This window comes from Sapajus apella, unplaced genomic scaffold (genome assembly GCF_009761245.1).
Source record: "Sapajus apella isolate SASKATOON/1434 unplaced genomic scaffold, GSC_monkey_1.0 scaffold46, whole genome shotgun sequence".
NCBI classification, from domain to species: domain Eukaryota; kingdom Metazoa; phylum Chordata; class Mammalia; order Primates; family Cebidae; genus Sapajus; species Sapajus apella.
In genome coordinates this window covers 19,393,181-19,409,039 of record NW_022436986.1, presented here as the reverse complement: position 1 = coordinate 19,409,039, position 15,859 = coordinate 19,393,181, and the positions used below count along the sequence as shown (strand labels likewise).

At 52.1% G+C, this 15,859-nt stretch overlaps 1 protein-coding gene across 4 annotated transcripts; it reads left to right on the top strand.

Moving 5' to 3' along the window:
- Positions 1-277: 277 nt before the first annotated feature.
- ALAD (aminolevulinate dehydratase) lies at positions 278-14,493 on the top strand. 4 transcript variants are annotated; one of them, XM_032240422.1, is made up of 12 exons: positions 278-416; positions 7,738-7,925; positions 9,178-9,228; positions 9,719-9,815; positions 10,385-10,520; positions 10,642-10,725; positions 10,826-10,914; positions 11,820-11,875; positions 11,963-12,050; positions 12,125-12,211; positions 12,533-12,662; positions 13,605-14,493. In XM_032240422.1, exons 2-12 carry the CDS (start codon positions 7,786-7,788, stop codon positions 13,664-13,666), a joined length of 1,020 nt encoding a protein of 339 aa, XP_032096313.1. In that variant the 5' UTR covers positions 278-416; positions 7,738-7,785; the 3' UTR covers positions 13,667-14,493. The 4 variants fall into 4 exon arrangements, with proteins under 4 accessions (XP_032096313.1, XP_032096316.1, XP_032096315.1 ...); XM_032240425.1 differs by lacking the exon at positions 278-416 and adding an exon at positions 3,816-4,237; XM_032240424.1 differs by lacking the exon at positions 278-416 and adding an exon at positions 6,080-6,467.
- The last annotated feature ends 1,366 nt before the right edge of the window (positions 14,494-15,859 follow it).

The window sequence follows — 15,859 nt, the reverse complement described above, 5'->3', positions numbered from 1 at the left end:
GCGCCAAGTTTGCCCCAGGCTGGGAAGAGGAGGGCTGTGAAATGAACCACGGGTTGTAACCGCCTTCGAGGCCAGCTCACGTCCAGGGAGCCTCCCACGCGGTTCCCGCGGCCTCTTGTGTGCTCCCTCCAGAGGTTCTGAGCACAAGCGCTGGCCCCCGGAGCGGGGAGGGGCGGGCCCGCCAGGCCCTCGACTCACCCGATTGGCCAGACCTCGGCGCGTGTGGGCGGGGCCGCGGCTGGAGCGGAGGAGGCCCCTGAAGCGAGCCTTCGGGGGGCGTGGCCTGCACGGTGGAGGGGGCGGGCCGTGGAGGAGCTGCTTCCGGGTGAGCTCCCCCGCCCCGACGTGGGCCCCGGAAGGCCAGAGCCCGAGACAGTGGTGGTGGGAGCAGCTGCCCGGAGTCCTTAGGAAGGCAGGTGAGTGGGGGCTGGACGCGGAGAGATAGCGGGCTTGGAGGGCGGCTCCAGGCGAGGCGGGAACTGTGGCATCAAGAGTCCGGCGTCACCAGATTGTGCAGTGCGCCTGAAGCCCTGGCGGTGCAGCCGTGCACAGAGTTTCGTGAAGCGTTTGTTTGGGCTTGATTGTCCCGCTCCAGCTGGGGTTGGGGACCCGGGTTCGGGGCTCCGCACCTCTTCTCTGCAGTTCACCCTCTCGGATACCGCCGGGGCAGATTCTATCGATGCAGAGCCCTAGGTGCGGGTGGTGGTTAGGGGGGCAGGGAGGTGAAAACAATTAACAGCTGCTTTGTACTAAACCTTGCTTGCCTTGGCCCGTTCATTCTAACCTTCACTCCTTTCATACAACACGGGCCCATTCATTTCTTACAACAACCCATTTCGATCGGTTCAAGTCCCCATTTACTAAATAAAGAAATTGAGGTCACACAACTAGCAAGCTATAGAACTAGGGTTTGTACCCACATCTATCAGACTCCAGAGCCCACACACTTAACCATCCTGCTACCAACAGCAGCAAGGTCCAGAGTCACAGTTCACCCGGAGCTTTGCACAAGACCAACTTGCTGGGAAGCAGATTTGATATCTGTCCTTAAAGTATGGAGGTGTCATTGTGGGCACTGAGGACTGGGCTGCTGGATACCTTGCCCCAGATCTGCCGCTGACCCACTGCGTGACCCTGGGCCTGTGTCTTCCCTTCTCTGAGCCCAGTTTCACTCTTGTTTTAGTGATACAACCAGCAAACTTTAAGAAGCCTCTTAGCCAAGATACAGGATTCTGGGAATGGCAGCTTCTCTTTCTACGTCCAGATGGCTAACCCCAGAGGAGATCAGGCTCTTCAAAGCCCCAGGACAAGGCTGGGGTCTCATTCTTCTCTTTAATCCCCGTGTCTAGCACTTTGGCAGGCCCAGAGTAGATATTAAAGAAATGTGGGTTGGCTGTATGAACACTCCGTCCCTTTTCAGAACTGACAGCCACTCTCCTGGGCCTTTGTGGGCTTTGGATTTCTCAATTCTGGCCACCTTCTACCTTGCTGGCTCCCCTGACTGCCTCCTCCCTGGTCAGTGGCAGAGCCTGCCAGGGCTGGCAGCAGGTCCTAACCCTTTGTGCCAAGACCACAGTCTCTGGAATCTTCCAACACAGTACAGCATGGGACAGGAGTGGTGCATGAAGCTCTTTCTCAGCCCCTCCTGGTGGCAGCGCTCAGGGCCCAACTTCAGTTACTCCCAGTTTGGGGATATTGCCTTCCATGGGAGGAGATACTTTCACATTAAATCTGAAACACTTCTTATCCTTCACTGTCCCCTGTTCTATAAAACCATCCTTGACTTCCAGAGACACAGTCCCTCTCACAGCACCTGGTCCACCCCTCTACTCTGGCAGCCGGGTGGTGATTTTCTTTTTTCTCCACCACATAACCTGCTGGAAGGCTGGGACTCCACTTCAGAAATCTTGGAAAACCCTGTACCCCACAAGGGTTTGATCGCATATTCCCATCTGGGTGAGGTGCAGAAGGCACAGAGCTATGCCAGGACATCTCCTTCCAGCCCAGCCCTACTCCTAATAGTAATACAATTAGCTACATGTTTACTGTGCAGCTCTTTGATGCCAGACACCTGCCTCATCCCTATCTCTAATCTTCCCCACACCCTTGCAAGTTAGAGATATCGTGCCTGTTTTGTAGATTATGAAATGAACACTGAAAGGTCAATGACTTTGCCCAAAATTACACAGCAGAGCATAGACCAAACCTGGGGCTGTCTCACCCTGAAACATGGTTCTTTCTGCTCTGCCCTATACTCTGCGTCCCAGCAAAGCTAACCTGTTCAATGTGGGTGGGCAGAGGTGCCAGACCTCCTTGTAGCTTGTCCCTGTCTTCAGTATGGTGATGTCATAGGGATTTAAGTTGTGGTTTGCAAGCTCCCTTGATATGGGAGAAGTACCCTCCCAGTCTGAATATCTCCCAAACTCTAAGGGCCTTTTTGCAAAGTAAAACCCATCCTGGATTTGCTCTGCCAGACATGCGATTCAGGGGGTGTTTTCCCACTCCACAGACACTTATTAAGCACCTCCTACAATGGAATGACTCTATGGCGTAGGTATCAGGGCACTGAGCTAGAAGCCAGGAGCTGCCAGGGTCAGTTTCTAGCTCTGTATGTCACTCACTGTGTGATCTCAAACAAATCCTGTCGCCTGTCTGTACCCCATTTTCCACATTAAAATGTAAGGGATAGAACAGGATTGGCAATTTTCAAGTTTTTAATATTTTCAGCACTGACACCCGTTTCTCAAATCAAATCTCTCTCTGAATCTTAGAATTCAAAAACAGATCCAAGTGGAACTGCTGTAGTGAGACTGCTCCCTTTAACCCTGCCCCGGTCCCGGGCTCCTAGGCAGCCTGCCCCAGTGTTTCTGCTAAGCAGGAGGCAGTTGTTCCCTCAGCCCCCTAAAGGCAATGGTGAGTTGAGGCCAGTGGAATGCAGCTTTGGATTCCTGAAGCCAGCAAACGGAGGTTGTTTTATGGGAAGTGAATCAGAGAGATTAGACCTGTCTGCAACTTGGCAAGTCTGGCGCTGAACTGACTAGACCCTAATGGCATTAAGCAAGTCACTGAAGCGCTCAGAGCCTCTGTTTCCTTATCACCAAAAGTTAGGACAATTCTTGCAATGAAATGAAATGCTGCTATAAAGTACCTAGTGCTGTGCCCAGCCCAGAATGAATACACTCAGTATGTTTTTCTTTTGTGCCTTCTGTCTCTCCAGCACCGAAAGCAGAAACTGTATGGGCAGAGAGAAGCCTACTGAATCAGGTGTTTACCTGTATTATGGAATACAGCATATAAAACCCAGCATTTGAAGGCTAGAACCAATTTAAATTCTAGCTCAGTCACTAAATAGCTATGTGGTCTTGGGCAGCTGGGTTACATTTTGGTAATTCTCTCAATATTCAAAAATATTCTCTCAACAAGGTGTAGTAGCTCACGCCCGTAATCCCAGCACTTTGGGAGGCCGAGACGGGCTGCTCAGTTGAAGTCAGGAGTTTGAGACCAGCCTGACCAACATGGAAAAACCCTGTCTCTACTAAAAACACACAAAATATTAGCTGGGCATGGTGGTACATGCCTGTAATCCAGCTACTCAGGAGACTGAGGCAGGAGAATCGCCTGAACCCAGGAGGCAGAGGTTGCGGTAAGCTGAGACGGCACCATTGCACTCTGGCCTGGGCAACAAGAGCAAAACTCCACTGCCCCCCAAAAAAGAAAAACTCCTGGCAGACATGACAGCAAAATCAAGTACCAAATGGGTAGCCAGGACATGATATCTACTGAATGATTTTGCCTGTTTGGGTGTTGAGACATGACTGGGGAGGTCTGGCCTGTCCCTGTGTCAGGTGATGAGGCTGGCCCACCCAGGGGTGTGGCAGCAGGGCTGGCCCGACTGTGACTTGTGATAACCCCACGCTGGCAAGGAGGAAGACTGGATAAAACAGGCCCCTGAGATGGCTAGGGGCAGTGAAAGGGGCCCAAGAGACTATGGGGAGAAAAGCAGCCAGGCTCCTAGGCAGCCCTCCCCCACTGTTTCTGATAAGCAGGAGGAAGAGTCAAGTCCATGGAAATGCAGCTTTGAATTCCAGAAGCCAGAGGCCTGTTACAAAGGTGGTTTTCTGGGAAGCAAGAATCAGAGAGATTAGACCTGGCTTCAATATCTGACTTGACTCCAGCCTACTAAAGGATCTCCCAGTTCACCTGGGAGTTAGTCCTCTTACTCACTGTGTGGCTTTGGGTAAGTCCTTGCCCCTCTCTGGGCCTTGAGGTCCCATTCATACAAAGAGCAGTTGGACTCAGGCTGCCAGCCCCCATTTTTGTGGCTCCTTTCCCCCACCCAATATCTCCTTGGCTATGGGATATTTCTCCTAGGCACCTCCAAAAGGAAATGTCTAAAACAGAGCTCCCCACCACCCTCTTCCTGTCCTGTCTCTGTCCTTGTCTCTGCCGCCCTCCAGGTCAGGCAGGCAGGCCTAGAGCATCCGCCCTGAGACACTGTCTCTTGGCTACCTCCAAACGCCCCTTCCTTCTCTGCCCCCAGCCTCCATAGCCTCTGCACTCCTCTGCTTTCCCATCTGCTCTGCTCAGCCTGCAGGACTGATCTTCCTAAAGCCAGGCGTCAACCCGGCCACTCCCCCACCCACTGCTCAGCAGTCTTCCCACAGCCTCAGCCTGGCCCCCTCTCATCCGTCCCCTCCACGCACACGTGCCTCGATTGCCTGCTCAGCTCTTCACAACAGCCCACAGCCATCCTCCTTCCCCACCTTTGCCCCTTTCTTCCCTTCCTAAGGAAATGTTGGCTCCCTTTCCTCTGCCAGGCTGAACCCACTCATCCTGCAAAACCAAGGTCAACCCCCTGCTTTTTTTTTTTTTTTTTTTTTTTTGAGACGGAGTTTCGCTGTTGTTGCCCAGACTGGAGTGCAATGGCACGATCTCGGCTCACTGCAACCTCCGCCTCCTGGGTTCAGGCAATTCTCCTGCCTCAGCCTCCCGAGTCGCTGGGACTACAGGCACGCACCATCATGCCCAGCTAATTTTTTGTATTTTAGTAGAGACGAGGTTTCACCTTGTTGACCAGGATGGTCTCGATCTCTTGACCTCGTGATCCACCCGCCTCGGCCTCCCAAAGTGCTAGGATTATAGGCGTGAGCCACCGCGCCCGGCCTTTTTTTTTTTTTTTTTTTTGAGGCAGAATCTTACACTGTCGCCCAGGCTGGAGTGCAATGGTGTACTCTCGGCTCACTGCAACCTGCAGCTCTCCTGGGTTCAAGCGATTCTTCCGCCTCAGCCTCCAGAGGAACTCTGATTACAGGCATACACCACCACACCCAGCTAATTTTTATATTTTTATTTTTATTTCTTTTCTTTGTATGTGTGTGAGAGAGACGGAGTCTCACTCTTATTGCCCAAGCTGGAGTGCAATGGCGTGATCTTGGCTCACAGCAACCTCCGCCTCCCCGGTTCCAACATTCTCCTGCCTCAGCTTCCTGAGTAGCTGGGATTACAGACATGTGCCACCACGCCCAGCTAATTTTGTATTTTTAGCAGAGACGGAGTTTCTCCATGTTGGTCAGGCAGGTCTCAAACTCCTGACCTCAGGTGATCCACCCACCTTGGCCTCCCTAAGTGCTGGGATTACAGGTGTGAGCCACCACACTCAGCCTATTTTTATGTCTATTTATTTTTGAGATGGAGTTTTGATCTTGTTGCCCAGGCTGGAGTGCAATGGTGCTATCTCAGCTCACTGCAACCTGTGCCTCCCAGGTTCAAGCGATTCTCCTGCCTTAGCCTCCCAAGTAGCTGGGATTACAGGCATGCAACACCACACCCAGCTATTTTTTTTTTTTTTTTTTTTTGTATTTTTAGTACAGATAGGGTTTCACCAGGTTGGCCAGGCTGGTCTCAAACTCCTGACTTCAAGTGATCCACCCACCTCGGCCTCCCAAAGTGCTGGGATTACAGGCATGAGCCACCTTGCCGGGCCCCTGTCTTCTTCTAATAAGCCTCTCTGACCTCCTCACTCCCATTGGAGCCATGGCTCACTTTTGGTCAGGCTCCATGCACTCAGTCAGCCCTGCCTCCCAGGACTGTAGTGCCCACTGGATGAGAAATCACCTGTGGAAGTGCCAGGCATGGCCTGGCACACAGTAGGTGCTCAAGAAACAAATGTTAATGCCCCAGCTTCCTTCTGTCTTGTATCCACTTATTTACTGTTTAAGGCCTATTTTTGTATTTTACCTAATTAAAGATTTACTGTGTGCCAGGGTCAGTTGGTGACAGAGCACTGTGGGGGAGGCAAAAATGAAGCAACTCTGGACCTTGCCCTGCAGAAGCCCTGTCTACTGGCACGAGATAAGACAGGTCCACAAATCACTTATGTAAGAGAGATTGCAATCTGGGCAAGAAAGCCCCAGTGGAAGAGAGGAGAGCCCTGTAGATGTGGGTGTGGGGAGAGCACAGCCTTTCTGGTAAAGGGACAAGGTGAGCAAAGCAGAAGGTATAGCTTGTTCGTATGGAGCCCAGGAAACTCCTTGGGCTAGAAAAGAAGATTTGGTAGCACTCTATAGGGTATGTGTGTGTGTGTCTGTCTATCTGACATGAATGGTACTATTTTATCCTCTTGGTATGCTTGTACCTAACAGGAAGTCCATGTCCCAAGGTGTTAACAGTACTTTTTTCTTTCTTTTTTTCTTCCTTTCCTTGTTTTTTTTTTTTTTTTTTTTTTTTTTTTTCTGAGACAAAGTCTTGCTCTGCTGCCCAGGCTGGAGTGTAGTAGTGACACAGTCTTGGCTCACTGCAACCTCCACCTCCTGGGTGCAAACGATTCTTCTGCCTCAGCCTCCCCAGTAGTTGGGATTACAGGTGTGCATCCCCACGCCCAGCTAATTTTCTTCTGTATTTTCAGTAGAGATGGTGTTTTCACCATGTTGGCCAGACTGGTCTCTAATTCCTTACCTGAAGTGATCTGCCCACCTTAGCCTCCCAAAGTGCTGGGATTATGGGCATGAGCACCATGCCCGGCCAACAGTACTTTTCTCTAAGATAAAATCACAGGGGATTTTTCTCTTTCTGCTTATCTGTACTTTTCTAAAAGTTCTGCCATGAACATGGGCATTTTTTATGGAATAAACAAAGTTTAAATGTTGGCTAGATCAGTGTTTCTCAAACTATGCATAGGAAAGGATTCGTTTTTTCTTTTTTTTTCTTTTTATTTCCAATCTATTGATTCTTTGATAAAATGAAATAAAATAAAATTATTACTTTTTAGAGACAAGTCTCCCTCTGTTGCCCAGGCTAGAGTGTAGTGGTGCAGTCATAGCTCACTGCAGCCTTGAGCTCCCAGGCTCAAGCCATCCTTTTGCTTTAGCCTCCTGGGTAGCTGGACTACAGGTGTGCACCACCACACTGGCTAATTTTTAAACTTTTTGTAGATACAGGGTCTTACCACGTTGCCCAGGCTGGCCTCAAACTCCTGGGCTCAAGCAATCCTGCCACCTCAGCCTCCCAAAGTGCTGGGATTACAGGCGTGGGCCACTGCGCCTGGCCCATGAAAGTTTCTGAAGACTTACTTTCATTTCTCTACTTACCTTCTTGGCCAGCAGGGATTGGTGAACCGTGCTGTGAGTAGCATTGGGCTAGACAGAGGGGAGGCAGGAATCTGGAAGAGCTGTCTTCCAAATGTGACCATCTCCTGAGGACAGGGACCATGTCTCATGTGCCACCCATCACCCCCCACAGACACAGCCTGCAGCCAACACCCCAGGAGCCCTTGGTTCTAACCAACTGATGCCCCTGTGCCCACTGGCCCACGCCATGCAGCCCCAGTCCATTCTGCACAGTGGCTACTTCCACCCACTGCTTCGGTCCTGGCAGACAGCCACCGCCACCCTCAATGCCTCCAACCTCATCTACCCCATCTTTGTCACGTGAGTCTCCAAGAATGGGCCAGGCCTCTGCTCTGCCGGTTGGGGTTGGGGAGGGAGTGTTGACTGGAGCGGGCATCAGTATTGCTGGGCGTGGCAAAGTGAGCGGTCAGCTTGAAATTCAAGGTATTGGAAGCAGCCAACTTGGATTAAGGACAGGAATCTTAGGAACAAAACAAGCTTTGAAAGAACTCAGTCATTCCATTTGGAAAATTAGAAGAATAACCCTTGCCTGCCATCCTGAGCTCTTGCAATAGGACAGAATCTGAGAAGGTGCTCTGTGGGTTGTAAAGTGCTATGTACCTGTAAGGGATGGCAGTCGTTATTGTTAATAATAACGGCCGGGTGCGGTGGCTCATGCCTGTAATCCCAGCACTTTGGGAGGCCAAGGCAGGTGGATTACCTGAGGTCGGGAGTTCAAGACCAGCCTGACCAACATGGAAAACCCCATCTCTACTAAAAATACAAAATTAGCCGGGTGTGATGGAGCATGCCTGTAATCCCAGCTACGTGGGAGACTGAGGCAGGAGAATCACTTGAACCCGGGAGGCGGAGGCTGCGGTGAGCTGAGATCGAGACAATGTACTCCAGCCTGACCAACAAGAGTGAAACTCTGTCTTAAAATAATAATAACAACAATAATAATGCAGACATTTACTGAGTACTTGCTGTATACCAGGTACTATTCTAAGCACCTACACACATTTTGTCATTCAATTCTGAGAGCGTTTGTATGAAGAAGCAGTAGATATCCTCCAGGACATCAGCTCCATGCCGGTAGGGATGTTTGTCTGTTTTGTTCACTGTTGTATCATCAGGGCCTAGAACAGTACTTGGCACATAGAAGTACTCAATAAATATTTGTTGAGTGAATGAATTCACCCATCATACAGGTGAAGGCCTAAGACTCAAAGAGATGATAGAACTTGGCCACAGTCACCCAGGCAGTAGACTGGGATAGGAAGCAAGGACCTGCTGACTTCAGAGTCCAAGTTGTTAACCACTAATTCCTTCCTGTAACTGCTGTTCTTTTAGTCCAGCTGCTACTGTTGTCACTGTTACTCTTGTTGTTCCTATTATTATTTCAGGCCCTGGGCTTGGCCAGGCAGGGAAGCCAGACACTGGATCTCACCCTCCTCCCACCATCTCCACACCCATATTTCTTCCCTGCTTCCCAACCATCCCTCTCAGGCATCCCCTCACCACTGGCCCTTCCCACAGCCACCAATCCATATCCCACCCCCGACTCTTGCAGGGATGTTCCTGATGACGTACAGCCTATCGCCAGCCTCCCAGGAGTGGCCAGGTAGGAGATGTGGAGGTAGGGGCAAGAGGGTGGTGGAGGGAGAGATTCCACAGGTGGAAGTGCCGGGAGGCAGAAGCGGACCCAGGAGGTTGAAGATGCAAACAGGCAGACATCAGCTCAGTAGAGGGAAGGGTTTTCTCAGGGCCAGAGCTGTTCCGCAGTGGAAGAGGCAGCCCCATAAAGTCATGAGCTACCCATCACCAGAGGTGTCGCGGCAGAGGCTGTTGCAGAAGGGAGCTGAACTGCAGATGGGAGTTTAATAAGAGGGCCTCGGAGGAACCTGCCACTGCGGAATTGCAGAGCTCTGCTACTCAGGGCCTCAGTCTTCCTTCCTATTTAGTGGGTGCATCCCTGCCCCTTCCTCTCCTGGAGGCTCACCCTCCTGGTGCCATATGTAGCTTGGCTCCAAACAGAGGCACAGTGTGGGGGGTCCAGAGGACCTTTGCCTGGGACCTGCCTTCCTTCAGCCCCTCTACCCGTGCCCACGCAGGTATGGTGTGAACCGGCTGGAAGAGATGATGAGGCCCTTGGTGGAAGAGGGCCTACGCTGTGTCCTGATCTTCGGTGTCCCCAGCAGAGTTCCCAAGGTGAAGAATCGAAGGAGGGGTTAAGAAGGAAGATTGTGCTCACGCCCATATTTCCAGCACTTTGGGAGGCCAAGGCGGGTGGATCACTTGAGCCCAGAATTTTGAGATCAGCCTGGGCAACATGGCAAAACCCCATCTCTACAAAAAAATACAAAAGTTAGCCGGGTGTGGTGGTACACACCTGTAGTCCCAGCTACTCGGGAGGTGGAGAGGTGGGAGGATCGCTTGAGCTCAGAAAGTCGAGGCTGTAGTGAGCCAAGATCGTGCCAGTGCACTCCAGCCTGGGCAAGACCCTGTCTCCAAATACATACATACATACATACATACATACATACCAGAAAAAGGAAGGGAGGTTGGGTGAGGGTGGGCTGAGGGTCCACACTGACTGCATCCTCACTCCAACCTTGTGCTGGCCCTGGGGCCACAGGTGAAGGGACATGAGCTTTCTTACCCAGGGGCTGTGACAATAAAGGAAGGAGAGGGTCAGGGCTGTGCTCTGTGATGGCTGCTCTCCTGCCTTCTGAAGCTACATGTAACAGACACACTGTTTGTCCCTCCCCTGCCCCTAGGACGAGCGGGGTTCCGCAGCTGACTCCGAGGAGTCCCCAGCTATCGAGGCGATCCGTCTTTTGAGGAAGACCTTCCCCAACCTCCTGGTGGCCTGTGACGTCTGCCTGTGTCCCTATACCTCCCATGGTCACTGTGGTGAGCTCCCTTCCTCCCAACCAGCCCGCTGCCACCCACATTCCCACTGCCCACTTCTCACCAGGGTGGGGACAGGTCAGGGTCCAAGGTGCTCCCCAAAACCCAGCCATCTGTCCTGCAGGGCTCCTGAGTGAAAATGGATCATTCCGGGCCGAGGAGAGCCGCCAGCGGCTGGCTGAGGTGGCACTGTCATATGCCAAGGCAGGTGAGTGGACCACCAGCAGGAATGGGCACCTTTGGGTCAGGGAGGTGGCAGAGTGGCTGGGAAGGTCCCAGAGTTCTGAAGGCCCCCCTCTGCCCTGCAGGATGTCAGGTGGTAGCCCCGTCGGACATGATGGATGGACGAGTGGAAGCCATCAAGGAGGCCCTACTGGCACACGGATTCGGCAACAGGGTAAGGACAGGAGTGCAGGGCGCAGCGTGGGGCCGGGAGGAGAGAGTCTGCACCAGCCCAGCCCCCATGTGTGCTAAGAATGACAGAACTGCTGGGCGTGGTGGCTTGCACCTGTAATCCCAGCACTTTGGGAGGCTAGAGCAGGTGGATCACTGGAGGTCAGGAGTTCAAGACCAGCCTGGCCAACATGGTGAAATGCCATCTCTACTAAAAACACAAAAATTGGCCGGGCACGGTGGCTCACACCTGTAATCCCAGCACTTTGGGAGGCCGAGGCGGGTGGATCATGAGGTCAAGAGATCGAGACCATCCTGGTCAACAAGGTGAAACCCCGTCTCTACTAAAAATACAAAAAATTAGCTGGGCATGGTGGCGCGTGCCTGTAATCCCGGCTACTCAGGAGGCTGAGGGAGGAGAACTGCCTGAACCCAGGAGGCAGAGGTTGCAGTGAGCCGAGATTGCGCCATTGCACTCCAGCCTGGGTAACAAGAGCGAAACTCTGTCTGAAAAAAAAAAAAAAAAAAACACACACAAAAATTAGCTGGGCGTGGTGGCAGGCGCCTGTAATCCCAGCTACTCGGGAGGCTGAGGCAGGAGAATCGCTTGAACCCAGGAGGTGGAGGTTGCAGTGAGCTGAGATCACGCCACTACAGTTCATCCTAGGTGACAGAGCAAGACTCTGTCTTGAAAGAAAAAAAGGATCACAGAGCTGAAGACAGTGCTGAATGAGGCTTTGAGGAACGTGTCAACCTCTGGGTCTCTTGACGGGGAAATCAATCCCAGTGCTCCAACAGGACCAGACAGACACCCTCCTTCCCAGCCTAGGGCCTTTGTCTCCCTGCCACATCACCCTGGGACTCCTGGCAAGGACTGACTGAGCCAAGACCCCCATTATCTCCCCATAGGTATCAGTGATGAGCTACAGTGCCAAGTTTGCTTCCTGTTTCTATGGCCCTTTCCGGTGAGTAGGGGTGGGCAGAGGCCTGCTGTTAAATCCCTGGCCCGATGGCCCAAAGCTGGAGCCCACCTTGATGACTCTGCTTTGCAGGGATGCAGCTCAGTCAAGCCCAGCTTTTGGGGACCGCCGCTGCTACCAGCTGCCCCCTGGAGCACGAGGCCTGGCCCTCCGAGCTGTGGTGAGTGACTAGGGCTTGAGCGCCACCCTCAGCCCCCTTCCAGGCACCGCCCATACTATACCCTCATCCCTTAGGACCGGGATGTACGGGAAGGAGCTGACGTGCTCATGGTGAAGCCAGGAATGCCCTACCTGGACATCGTGCGGGAGGTAAAGGACAAGGTGAGCACAGGCCCGAGGTAAAGGGAGATCAGGGGGACGGGACAGAGTTTTCCACAGACTCTGGAATCTCGGAGTTGGAAGCAGTCTGCCCTTGAGCAGGACTCCCCCAACCCTGCCCAGTAACCACCATGGCCTTGTGTGCCAGGGCTGGCAGGAGACTCAGACAGCCCTGCTCTAACTGTTCAAGAGTGGGCCAGGCTGCCAGCCGCAGTAACCCAGGGCACGGGGCTCAGATGGTCACAGACTGAGCAGGGGGGAAGGGACACTCCCAGAGCCACATCCGCCCTCCATTTCAGCCTGTCTGCCTCTGCTTCTCTGCAGCACCCCCACCTCCCTCTCGCCGTGTACCATGTTTCTGGAGAGTTTGCCATGCTGTGGCACGGAGCCCAGGCTGGGGCATTTGATCTCAAGGCCGCTGTACTGGAGGCCATGACTGCCTTCCGCAGAGCAGGTAAGCAGGCAGGGGCGGGGTGTTTCGACCTGCGCCTCAGGGACTGTAAGCACTCTGCCTAGATCGGGGAATGAAGTCCTGAGAGTTTGGAGTCTCATGCTGGGAATTGCTAGTGATCGAAACAGACACAAATTGAGGAAGAGATATGGAGCTGCAGCATACAACACGGCACGGTGAAGAAAGCAGAGCCCTCCGTTAATTTTTGTTTGTGAGAATGTGGGCGAGCCACTTCCCTGAACCTCAGTGTCCTCATCCATAACTGGATAACCGGGGATAAGATACCTGGTGCACGGTTGTCCTGAGCATTCAATGAGGTAATACCACTCCATAAAGGGGGCTTGTTTTGTTAGATTGCACACCAGCACAGGAAGAGAACTTGCATCTTACCTATTTCCTTCACGGTGCATTTTATACTTTAGCAAACTGAGGTTCCAAAATTAAAAATGACTTGCCCAAGAAGTAGAGCTACCCAAAGCCAGGCTCCATCTTTCTTTTACATCTTTCTTTTTTTTGAGACGGAGTCTTGCTCTGTCACCCAGGCTGGAATGCAGTGGCACGATCTCAGCTCACTGCCACCTCAGCCTCCTGAGTTCAAGTGATTCTCCTGCCTCAGCCTCCTGAGTAGCTGGGATTACAGGCACCCACCACCACACCTGGCTAATTTTTTGTATTTTTAGTGGAGACAGGGTTTCACCATATTGGCCAGGCTAATCTCAAACTCCTGACCTTGTGATCCACCCGCCTCGGCCTCCCAAAGTGCTGGGATTACGGGCGTGAGCCACCGTGCCCAGCTACCAGGCTCCATCTTAATGTGGTGTGCCCACAGGCTGTGCCTTTTCATGGTAGCCCTGTTCCCCACCTGGCCCTCCCATCACAGAAGATGTGCTCAGAGCTGATCACCACCCCCACCACCCCCAACTTTCTGCATCTCTCCCAACACAGGTGCTGACATCATCATCACCTACTACACACCCCAGCTGCTGCAGTGGCTGAAGGAGGAATGATGGGGAGAGTGCCAGACCTGAGAACCAGAACTTTAAAAAGTTCCCAGGGCCGCAGAGAAGTGAAAACCAAAGTAAATGCTGCTTTTAGAACTGTGCCCTCGTGCCCTCTTCCTGCTTACATGCTGGTGGGCCCAGCAGCCCTGGGTGGTTTTGCCGGCATGCTAACTCTTACAACTCGCAGCTGCATCCTATGGGCTTTCCCAAGCTTCCCTGCCCCTCCCCTGGATCAGCCCTGAGCTGACCTCAGCTCACTCTCAGCTCTTTCCTCTGGTGTGGCTTCAGCTTGAAAGCAACCTGGAGTTGGGGCACAGGCTTGGTGGGGCCTGGCTGGGAGAGGGTCTTGGAGCATTAGGGGAAGAGGAGGACAGTGGCATCTGGGGGACTGAGAAGCCTTGGAAAGCTTCTGGCAGCAGAGCAGGGTGTGGGACTGAGACCTAGATCGATATCCCTGGGTTAGAGTGGAAATGTGCTGCGATTCCACTGGAAGGCATTTCCCACACAGGCCAGAGGTTGCCAGGCTGCCTGAGGTCTCCTGTTCTGCCCTGAACCATAAACCCAGAGAAGAATGCCTCATTAGCAGCAGAAATATTGCCTGAGGATCAAAACTTAGAGGCAAAGAGGGAGTTCCTGACTGCTGGAGATGCTACCACCAGAAACACTTTTTATTCAAGAGATACTTTTTGAGACTCTGCTCTGCTCCTAGGTTCAGGGCTGGGTCCTGGGAATACAGCAGGACAGACCTCAGCTTGTCTCTTCAGGGAAATTATACAAAGAAAATAGGGGAGACAGCTAAGAAGAAAACAAAGAAATAAAGCAGTTACACATTGTGATAAGTGCTTTGAAGGAAAGAAGGGGTCTGAGACAGAGAACAGCAGAGAAGGGGCCTCTCTTGAAACCGTGGTTGGGGCCAGGCGCGGTGGCTCATGCCTGTAATCCCAGCACTTTGGGAGGTGGAGGCGGGCAGATCACAAGGTCAAGAGTTTGAGACCAGCATGGCCAATATGGTGAAACCCCATCTCTACTGAAAATACAAAAGTTAGCTGGGTGTGGTGGCGGGTGCCTATAGTCCCAGCTACTCAGGAGGCTGAGACAGGAGAATTGCTTGAACCTGAGAGGTGGAAATTGCATTCAGCTGAGATCATGCCATTGCACTCCAGCCTGGGCAACAGAGTGAGACTCCATTTCAAAAAAAAAAAAAAGAAAGAAAGAAAGAAAGAAACAGTGGTTGGGAAGGAGGCAGATATGCACCAGTGATGTGGTGATAGGTGCTGTGAAGGAGGACACCAGGCTCTGACCTGCTTTGAAGGATCAGAAAATACTTCCCTGAAGGGCTGACATTTGAGCCTAGACTTGAAGGGTGAGCCATCAAGCTAAGACGTAATTGGGGAAGAACATTCCAGGGAGAGGGAAGAGTTGTGCAAAGTCCCTCGGGCGCCTAGCTGGAGGAACGCAAGGCTGGGCTGTCTGGAGCACTGAGAGCATGGCCCGAAATGAGAGAGACAGACCAGGACCAAACCATGCAGGGGTCAAGGGCCACATTCGCCTTTTCAGAATGACTCAATCAAATTTGCAGTTTGTAGAAGTATTTTAACATCGTTATGGCGAAGTGCAGATGAAAAGTCTTGACCGCATGAACTGGAGGGGTGACAGTGGGGATGGAGAAAGTGGAACGGATGTGGATGTGTTTAGAAGGTAGATTAGATCTCAGGGATGAGTCTGGCTTGAACTTCTGCGTGGCTAATGCGTCATTTACTGAGGCGGGGAAGGCTGGATGGAGGAACAGAAGCAGAGTCAGGGTGGAAGGAGAATACTTAGCTTGAGACATTTTGCAATGAGGAAGCTACATCTAGAGAGCTTATGTGACTCGCTCAAGGCCACTTAACAAGTTTGTGGCAGAACTGGGTTAGAACCACACGGGATACAGCCAAGCTGGGATTTGAACCCATAGTCCAACTCTAAGGCCTCTGCCCCTAACCACTGTACCATACCACCTGCCAATAATCAGCAGCAAATTTATAGGTCTAACAATGTTATACAGATACCCCTCCACTTATGTGATGGGTTTACATCGTGATAAACCCACCATAAGTTGAAAATATGATCATAAGTCAAAAATGCATTTAATATACCTAACCTACCAAACATCATAGCTTAATCTAGCATTCCTTAAACATGTTAAGAACACTTACATTA

What these genes read in the sequence shown, in the direction of transcription:
- ALAD (XM_032240422.1), top strand. Translation starts at nt 7,786, where the DNA reads ATGCCCCTGTGCCCACTGGCCCACGCCATGCAGCCCCAGTCCATTCTG. An exon ending in TGTTTCTATGGCCCTTTCCG is followed by an intron (nt 11,876 to 11,962) that starts GTGAGTAGGGGT and finishes TCTGCTTTGCAG; the next exon opens with GGATGCAGCTCAGTCAAGCC. An exon ending in TGCGGGAGGTAAAGGACAAG is followed by an intron (nt 12,212 to 12,532) that starts GTGAGCACAGGC and finishes GCTTCTCTGCAG; the next exon opens with CACCCCCACCTCCCTCTCGC.